Source organism: Gobio gobio (assembly GCF_949357685.1).
Source record: "Gobio gobio genome assembly, chromosome: 21".
Lineage (NCBI taxonomy): Eukaryota > Metazoa > Chordata > Actinopteri > Cypriniformes > Gobionidae > Gobio > Gobio gobio.
Window position 1 is genome coordinate 39827467 of NC_137117.1, and position 10528 is coordinate 39837994.

The window sequence follows — 10528 nt, forward strand, 5'->3', positions numbered from 1 at the left end:
TGTGTGTGTTGTGTGTGTGTGTGTGTGTGTGTGTGTGTGTGTGTGTTGTGTGTGTGTGTGTGTGTGTGTGTGTGTGTGTGTGTGTGTGTGTGTGTGTGTGTGTGTGTGTGTGTGTGTGTGTGTGTGTGTGTGTGTGTGTGTGTGTGTGTGTGTGTGTGTGTGTGTGTGTGTGTGTGTGTGTGTGTGTGTGTGTGTGTGTGTGTGTGTGTGTGTGTGTGTGTGTGTGTGTGTGTGTGTAAATCTAAGGCACACCCTGAAACCTGTGACACATGTTCACCTTTCCCATTCAGTTCTCTCTGCATGGACGGACCCTACAGCAGTCTGACCGGTTTGAGCTGTTGTGATGTGAAACTCAAGCCCCCCGTGTAGATCCTGCCCCCCCTCCACCACCACTGAACCCCAGAAATGAAGGACAGACTTCATATATACGTCTATACGAGTCTGACTGAAGGTAGGAAGCCATCAGACACGTGCAATATGTAGGCGCGTCCCAGTTATGCCCTCTTCTGTGCGGTTTTGTTTGTAGTATAAATAGAGTTCACACGGATAATCCCAACAACATGATGCACCGCTGTTGGTGTAAACTTACTTCTTTAACTGAAGTGCTTTCCTCTTGGGTTTGTATTCCAAAACATTCATGAATTACAGTATTTAAAGTGTTAGTTCGGCCAAAAATGAAATGTATCCCATAATTTATAGTCACTCTTCCGCCAGAAGTCGACTCGCGTACGGCCATTACCAGAAGAAACCAGTGATTATAGTTTATTAAGTTATATAGATAGTATATTTTCTTACATAAACCCGCACTGTAAACCCTAACGCTCAAAATAATTAATTTGTTTGAGTAGGGTGAACTTAAATTGAACAAATTTCATGAGTATTTAGAGCTTCTGAGTTCTCAAAACAGACACATTTTTAACCCTTTAACTGTCACCCCCCTTTTTAAGAATACACATGAAAATGCACTATCCAAACTTAAAGGGCTGTAATTCAAGAATGCTTTGTACCAAAGTTTGGTCTCATTTTAAAGAAGACACTCTGCAGATTATTGCTGAAGTGAAAGCAATTCAAAATATGAAAGTATGAAAAAGTTATGGAAGTTTAAATTTACTGTAAATGAAAAATACTGTACTAAAAAAATTCTCATAAAATATATATTTTACAAAAAATGTTTTACTCTAAAATTACTATAAAATCAAAGCCATATGTTTAACCAAGCTGTGTTTCAAATTTGAAGTTGATATCACAAAAATTGAAGTCCCCATGAGGTTTTGTTTAGGCGCTGTACCAAAAATAGCCACCGGGTGTCATTGAAATTCCATTGACTGTTTTAGTGATGCATTTTCCTGTAAATTTCTGTCCGAATATCACTTCCATCACAAAACTGTCACCAAATATGGAACCTTGAGACTCAGACCTTTCCAACGATATGTGTTTTGTCAAGATTGGAAAAGATTTTGATAATAAAGTAGTTAAAATAATTGTTGTAATATAAAACATGACGCCGCCCACTAGGGGGAGGAGCCCGCTAGAATAATTTAGAGTAACGTTTCCATGGTAACACAATGTTCGATTTCAAAACGGTTTTCACAGGATGAATTTTGAGTTTGTAAGCTTTCGAATGATACCTAATTTATGATTACTTAAATATATATGATACGAAAAAAAGGCAATCAAAAAAAGAGCACCTGTGGGACAGTGACAGTTAAGTAATCTGAACCGTTGCATTGTTGCGAGTTTAATGAACTTGTTTCTTTTCATTTAGCCTAACTTAAATATAACCGAAACTGGGCTGGGATTTCTATTAGGGGTGGGCGATATATCGCATGACATTGTTAGGCGCATCTCGTCAGTAAAGCCGGTTCCTTGATTAGTAGTAAATCGCCATCACCTGCTTTCAGATAGAGCGGCATTTACTACACAGAGCCGTAGTTCACTGACAAGCTGAGCCATATCGCATTAATTATCGCAGGCGATACGTCCGTCATAATTATCGCCCAGCCCTAATTTCTATTTCCCAGCATGCTTTGCCATGACACTCAAAAGGGACAGTATCATCAATCAACATAATTTCTGCTCGAGTCCTATCCCGATGACCGCATGTCCCAAGAGTCTTCGCTCAAACGTGACATCATCAAACTACGCCTTTGTTTTGAATAGGCGACCTCTAGCGGACGGACAACTTACATAGTGCAGCTTTAAGTTATATAAATAGTATATTTTCTTACTGTAAACCCTAATGCTCAAAATAATTAATTTGAGTAGAGTGAACTTAAATTTAACAAATGTATTTAAAATTTTATTTAATTTAAAACATTTAAAGTGTTAGTTCGGCCAAAAATGGAAATTATCCCATAATTTAAAGTCACTCTTCCGCCAGAGCTCGACTCGCGTATGGCCATTACCAGAAGCCAGTGATTATAGTTTATTAATTATATAAATAGTATATTTTCTTACACAAACGCACACCATAAACCCTAATGCTCAAAATAATTAATTTGAGTAGAGTGAACTTAAATTGAACAAATTTCATGAGTATTTAGAGCTTATAAGTTCTCAAAACCTGAGCCGTTTCGTTGTTTTGAGTTTTAATGAACTTGTTTCTTTTAATTTAGCCTAACTTAAATATAACCCAAACTGGGCTGGGCTTTCTATTTCCCAGCATGCTTTGCCATGACACTAAAAAAAGAGACCGTAAATGCCAAAATTCGGTATTATATCGTGCTTTTTCTGCTAGGTTAAGTGCGAGATTTAGCAGTGTTTAATGTTTTGCTACGCTAATTTAGCCACCATCATGTGACGAGTGGAGAATGAGCTTGGTTTGAGAACAGATACGTTAAATATGTTATTGTTATGCTATCAATGTTGCCAATTAGCTAGTTAAAGCTAGCCAAGTTTCCACAACTAAAAATATTTAAATTGAGATTACATGATCATTTTAAGTTAAACGTATGAATTAGCTTTCCCACAGAGAGAAAGTTAATGAGTACTTTACATTTCTCAACTTAAACATTTTGCCGTAACTCAATTTTTTTGAGTTTTGCCAACCTATTTGCGTTTAGAGTTGCTTCAGAAGGCCTTTATTAACCCTGAGGTCGTATCGATTACTTTTTTGATGGAGGGACGCACTGTTTTTCGGCTTCAAAATCTCAACCCCCACTCACTGCCATTATAAAGCTTGGAAGAGCCACATTTATTAAACATAACTGATTGTTTTGGGCTAAAATAAGAAAGGCATACACACCTAGGATGGCTTGAGAGTGAGTAAATCATGGGGTCATTTTCATTTTTTTTGGGGGGGGGACTAACTCTTTAAGTTCATCTGTTATCAAAAAGACGGAGAAAACCATGACAATAGTGTTAAAGTCACAGGATGTTTGACTGGTTGCGTGTAAATGTTTGACAGGTAATTGATCGGATTTGACAGCATTGCTGAGCTGCCGAAGAAGTCATTGACCTCACACACCTGTGCACGCGCACACAACCCCCGGGCGAGACCTTCAGCATCATCATCGGAGCCCAAAAGCAAGTGTTCCAGAACCATCCGGATCCTAATGGAATGAGGATCGATCCGGATCAGCGCGTGGCTGCCGGTAAACCCATCTCACGCTCCCGAAATAAACACAAACACCGGGAGCGCGCCTCCAACACACACACACACACACACACACACACACACACACACACACACACACACACACACACACACACACACACACACACTAGCTGCCAAGACACCAAAAACGCCCCAAAATGCGCTCTAGGTAGAAAAACCCACTAGGTTTTGTGACATGATCTGTATAGAAATGCTTCTAAATATATCAGATGAACCTCTTACTCGAGCACAATAAAGTCAGTTCATATAAAACAACAGCACAGACAGACGTGGAAAACTTTACATACCTGATGAAAGTTACAGTCCAGCACGCGTTAATTCATCAAACAACGCGACGCGTGATGAGAAGCGGACGATTTACCTGTTCAGCGCCGGAAGACTCACTGATCGAGGGACGGGTTTAGGGGGTGGAGTTAACGCCGCCCACACCTGCAGCCACGCCCCGTGTTGGATCAGAGCCACGCCCACCACATGAAGCGTTGCGTCAGAGCCTCAGGAATGCATGAACATTGTTTACCTTATTGCTAATCTCAATTATACTCATGAAAATGCAAAAATATTTATAATAAATATTGCATAGTATATACATTTTTATTTATGTGTTATATTAACTATATATTATACTACTTTATAAATATATTCATTCTATTTCTCATATTAATTATATTATTATATTACATATTGATATATGGATTATTCTTGTTTGTTTTCTTGTGCTCATAAAAATGCAAACATATTTTCATAAGCATCATAAATATTGCATATTATATTAATTTGATTTATTTGTTGTATTAACTATATATTATACTATTTTATAAATATTAAATATTATTATCAATATTTGGATTGTTCTAGTTTGTTTTCTTGTACTCACATCATATTACGTATTATATTAATTTTATTTATTTTTTATATTAACTATATTTTATAATATATTCATTCTATTTTTTATATTATTTATATTATTATATAACATATTGATATATGGATTATTCTAGTTTGTTTTTGTGCTCATAAAAATGCAAAAATATTTTCATAAGCATCATAAATATTACATACTATATTCATTTTATTTATTTGTTATATGAACTATATATTATACCATTTAATTAATATATTTAATATTCATTTTATAATTTATATTATTATATTATATATTGATATATGGATTATTCTAGTTTGTTTTCTTGTACTCATAAAAATGCAACAAAAAATCACAAGCATCATAAATATTACATACTATATTCATTTTATTTATGTGTTATATTAACTATATATTGCACTATTTTATAAATATTAAATATCATATTCATTTTATAATTTAAAATTTTAGCATTTTTATGAGTACAAGAAAACAAACTAGAATAATCCATATCGACATATAATTATAATTATAAAATGAATCATAAATAAAAAGCATCATAAATATTGCATTCTATATTAATTTTATTAATTACGTGTTATATTAACTATATATTATACTATTTTATAAATATTAAATATTATATTCATTGTATAATTTATATTATTATATTATATATTGATATATGGATTATTCTAGTTTTTTTTCTTTTCACAATATTTTCACAAACATCATAAATATGACATACTATATTAATTTTATTTATGTGTTATTTTAACTATATATATATCACTATTTTATAAATATTAAATATTATATAAAATTTATATTTTTTGCATTTTTATGAGTACCAGAAAAAAACTAGAATAATCCATATATTGATATATAACATAATATAAATTATCAAATGAATCATAAATAAAAAGCATCATAAATATTTCTTACTATATTAATTTTATTTATGTGTTATATTAACTATATATTATACTATTTTATAAATATCAAATATTATATTCATTTTATAGCTATATTATATTAAAAAAAACATAATTTATCACTTTATTTACAAAATATTAATCTCCAGCGCGCGGTCACGAGAGCACCACGACAATGCTTGTTCCTTCATTTAACCACGGATTCGTTTGTAAACAAGAGACAGGATTTGCAGACAGGATGAGACTACATGAATGAATGAAGCAACACACTTTGGGCTCCGATGATGATGCTGAAGGTCTCGGGGGCGCGCCCGGGGGTTGTGTGCGTGTGCACAGGTGTGTGAGGTCAATGACTTCTTCGGCAGCTCAGCAATGCTGTCAAATCCGATCAATTACCTGTCACACTAATGTGAGTAAAACATGTTTTTTATATGTGATATTATTGCATTGATATAGATCTATTGATTGTGTGTACATGTCTAACTTAACATACCTTAAGACGCGGTCAAAGGCTGAAGAATCCTTTATTTGAGGTTCTTGATGCGCGTTGTTCACTCTCTTGACTTGATATTTAAAGGAAAAATACAACCGCGGAAGTTTTTATGTGTGGTTTGCGGTTATATCCACCGATCGGGCGGGCCAAGTAATAAAAAAATAACATTCCAATCTCGTCCAAGATGAGATTTTTTCTTCAGTCGAAAAGAAATTAAAGGGGCGGTTGATTATGATTTGACTTGTACAACTTTAGTGAGTGTGTAGTGTCGCTGTTTGAGCATAAACAACATCTGCAAAAGTTACGACGCTCAACGTTCAGAGGAAAGGGAGATATTTTCTTCTACAGAAATCACTTTTTAAGGAGCTGGTAGGGACTACAACGGGTTAGGGACATCACTAACCCTGACATTTACATAGACCCCGCCCCCGAGAACATGCAACGAAGGGGGTGATTATCATGACAGATATGCTAATAAATGACGTGAAGATTAACTCATAAACTCATCCACTATCCCTTCAGAAACATCTCGTCTCATTCTACATGTCGTCTCTTCTTCTTGAGCTCTTGAAGCTCCGCCCCTTGAGCAGCAGCTCATTTGCATTTAAAGGGACACGCACATAAGCGCCACATTTCTGCTCACCCTCAAAAAGTGACAATTTTGACATGCGATAAATTATCTGTGGGATATTTTAAGCTGAAACTTCACACGCGCACACACACACACACACACTCAGAGACTTATTTTACATCTTGTAAAAAGGTGCAAATCAACCTCCCCTTTAATTGTGAGATTTTGATGATTAAATATTTACCATAACTAATCATAGTTAACCCTTCTATATTCTATATTAACATGATAAATATGACATTTTATACATCTATTATAGACTTCTCTGAGACTTCTGGTGGTTTTTAATCATTTATTGTGGGGATTTTGATCATGAATGGCAGAGCTTTTGTTTTTATTTGATCCCGCCGTTGCTGATGCTGGGGGCCCGGCAGAGGCCCTTCCCACGGACTTCAAAAGCCACGCCCTTATACGTGGCCACACCCTTGGCGTCTGTGCACAGGTCGGGCTGTAAACGCTCCCAGATCCGCTGTTTGGGATTCAACTCTTTCTCTGCTTCACCTGCACATCACAAACAGAGTCCGTTACAAACTCGGAGGCCCGTCCGCGAGCGGTTTATGAGGAGCGGCTCTTACCGGGGTAATTCTGGAAAGTGACCCTGTCCCCTGGCTGAGCAGCCGTGGGCGGAGTCAACGGCTCCATCCTCTCTTGATTTACAGCGCAGAGGAGGCGGGCCTGCGACTGAACACCTCGTACCTTCACCGGCCGCACGTTACACAACAACACCACCAGACAGCCGACCAGCTGCACAAACACACACACACACACACACACAATACATATTGTATTATAAGCGCTACATGTGGTAGCTGTATCCACTCACCTAAAGGATTATTAGGAACACACACTAATACTGTGTTTGACCCCCTTTCGCCTTCAGAACTGCCTTAATTCTACTTGGCATTGATTCAACAAGGTGCTGAAAGCATTCTTTAAAAATGTCGGCCCATATTGATAGGAGAGCATCTTGCAGTTGATGGAGATTTGTGGGATGCACATCCAGGGCACGAAGCTCCCGTTCCACCACATCCCAAAGATGCTCTATTGGGTTGAGATCTGGTGACTGTGGGGGCCATTTTAGTTCAGTGAACTCATTGTCATGTTCAAGAAACCAATTTGAAATGATTGGAGCTTTGTGACGGTGCATTATCCAGCTGGAAGTAGCCATCAGAGGATGGGGACATGGTGGTCATAAAGGAATGGACATGGTCAGAAACAATGCTCAGGTAGGCCGTGGCATTTAAACCATGCCCAATTGGCACTAAGGGGCCTAAAGTGTGCCAAGAAAACATCCCCCACACCATTACACCACCACCACCAGCCTGCACAGTGGTAACAAGGCATGATGGATCCATGTTCTCATTCTGTTTACGCCAAATTCTGACTCTACCATCTGAATGTCTCAACAGAAATCCAGACTCATCAGACCAGGCAACATTTTTCCAGTCTTCAACTGTCCAATTTTGGTGAGCTTGTGCAAATTGTAGCCTCTTTTTACTATTTGTAGTGGAGATGAGTGGTACCCGGTGGGGTCTTCTGCTGTTGTAGCCCATCCGCCATCCGCGTGTTGTGGCTTCACAAATGCTTTGCTGCAGACCTCGGTTGTAACGAGTGGTTATTTCAGTCAAAGTTGCTCTTCTATCAGCTTGAATCAGTCGGCCCATTCTCCTCTGACCTCTAGCATCAACAAGGCATTTTCGCCCACAGGACTGCCGCATACTGGATGTTTTTCCCTTTTCACACCATTCTTTGTAAACCCTAGAAATGATTGTGTGTGAAAATCCCAGTAACTGAGCAGATTGTGAAATACTCAGACCGGCCCGTCTGGCACCAACAACCATGCCACGCTCAAAATTGCTTAAATCACCTTTCTTTCCCATTCTGACATTCAGTTTGGAGTTCAGGAGATTGTCTTGACCAGGACCACACCCCTAAATGCATTGAAGCAACTGCCATGTGATTGGTTGATTAGATAATTGCATTAATGAGAATTTGAACAGGTGTTCCTATTAATCCTTTAGGTGAGTGTAGATTCTCACTATATAACACAACACAAGCTTCTTGATTCACTAAATGTTCATTTGCAGTGCTGTAAGATGGTTATTAATAAGATGGCAGTGTTTTTGACCTGTTCTGGAGGCGTGTGATTGGTCAGTCCGCTGACCACGGTTCTGGGGGCGGGTTCTCCGAGCTCCACCTCCTGGACGTACAGTGACGCCGAATCCGGATGTTTCCGAACGTCCAGAATGCGAGCGACCCGCAGGTCCAGGCGGGACACATCGGGTTTCTGCTCTCGCATCAGAACGGACTCAGAAGTCTTCGGCGCGTCCGCACCTGTGAATGAAGAATCCTCGTTTATTGATATTAATCTGAGTATTGATTTCTCTATGTCTATGGCGGCAGCTTGGACATTTAAGCATTTGGCAGACTTGCTATGGAAGTTTGTTTATGCCATGTAATAAAAAATAACATCTCATGATTTTTTCCTCGCAACTGCAACTTTATATCTCACGTATAACTCGCAATTGCGAGTTTATATCTAACGATTCTGAGGAAAAAAGTCTTGTGATATAAACTTCCAATTAAAAAAAAAAAATAGAGATATACGCAAGCTCTCGACTGTGAGAAACAATTGTGGGATATAAACTCGCAATTGAGAAAAAAATTCAGATTTGTAAAGTATAATCGCAATTGCAAAAAAAGAGTCAGAATTGATTAAACTTACATCAAGTCGAAATTGTAAAATATATCTTGAAATTGCGAAAAAAAATATTGTGAGATATAAGCTCGCAATCCAGAAATTGTAAGTTATAAATTCGCAATTGCAACAAATAAATAATTGTATGATATGAACTAAAAATTGAAGTCGGAATTGTAAAATATAATCGCGAGAGAAAAAAATAGTTGTGCGATATAAATCCGTAATTGCAAGAAAAAATTATTTTGAGATATAAACTCAACTGTGAGAAGAAATTGTGATATATAAACTCGCAATTGAGGAAAAAAATAGCAGATATAAACTCACGGCTGAGAACAAATTGTGATATATAAAATCGCATTTCAGAAATTGTAAGGTATAAATTCGCAATTGCAAAACAAAATAATTGTATGATATAAACTCAAAATTGTGAGAAAAAAGTCATAATTGTGAGATAAAAATTTACAACTGCGAAAAAAGAAGTCAAAATTGCTAAATATAGTCACAATTCTGAAAAAAAAAGTGAGATATAAACTCACAATTGAGAAAAACTGAGATTTGTAATATATAGTCACAATTGCGAGAAAAAAAGTCAGAATTTTGAGATATAATCGTGCAAATGCAAGAAAAAATTATTGTGAAATATAAACTTACAGCTGCGAGAAAAGAAGTCGGAATTGTGATAAACTCGCAATTGTGAGAAAAAAATTTGTTGCGAGATAAAAATTCGTAATTGCGAGAAAAAAGTCAGAATTGTGATAAACTCGCAATTGCTAGAAAAAATTTATCGTGAGATATAAACTCAACTGTGAGAATAAATTGTGATATACAAACTGGCAATTGAGAAAAAATTCTGAATTGTAAAATAGTCACAATTGCAAAAAAAAGAGTCAGAATTGTAATATAAACTCTCAATTACGAGAAAAGAAGTTGCAATTATGAGAAAAAAAATAGTTGTGCGATATAAACTCGTAATTGCAAGAAAATGTCAGAATTGTGATACTCAAAATTGCTAGAAAAAATTCAGAATTGAAAAAAATTGTCACAATTGCAAAAAAAGAATCAGAATTGTGATATAAACTTACAACTGCGAGAAAAGAAGTTGCAATTGTGAGAAAAAAAATAGTTGTGCGATATAAACTCGTAATTACAAGAAAATGTCAGAATTGTGAGATACTATATAAACTCAAAATTGCGATTGAGAAAAAATCTTTGTGAAAAAAGCCAGAATTTTTTATATAAACGTACAATTGTGAGAATAAACTCATAATTGTGAGAGAAAAAATTATTGGG

General features: G+C 36.4%; 2 protein-coding genes across 2 annotated transcripts in view; both read right to left on the reverse strand.

Moving 5' to 3' along the window:
• The window catches only part of sgms2b (sphingomyelin synthase 2b), a 50702-nt gene extending 46692 nt beyond the window's left edge, over window positions 1-4010 (reverse strand). Inside the window, exon 1 of the mRNA XM_079803027.1 lies at window positions 3904-4010. The gene's annotated coding sequence lies outside the window, so the exon portion shown is untranslated. The remainder of the gene's footprint in view (window positions 1-3903) is intronic.
• A 2813-nt stretch (window positions 4011-6823) lies between these two features.
• Window positions 6824-10528, reverse strand: part of aimp1b (aminoacyl tRNA synthetase complex interacting multifunctional protein 1b) — an 8355-nt gene continuing 4650 nt past the window's right edge. The window contains exons 5-7 of the mRNA XM_079802131.1: window positions 8666-8871; window positions 7113-7281; window positions 6824-7038 (exon numbers count right to left, since the gene is read on the reverse strand). Of these exons, the coding sequence (XP_079658257.1) occupies window positions 6872-7038; window positions 7113-7281; window positions 8666-8871 (542 nt within the window). The 3' untranslated portion in view covers window positions 6824-6871. The remainder of the gene's footprint in view (window positions 7039-7112; window positions 7282-8665; window positions 8872-10528) is intronic.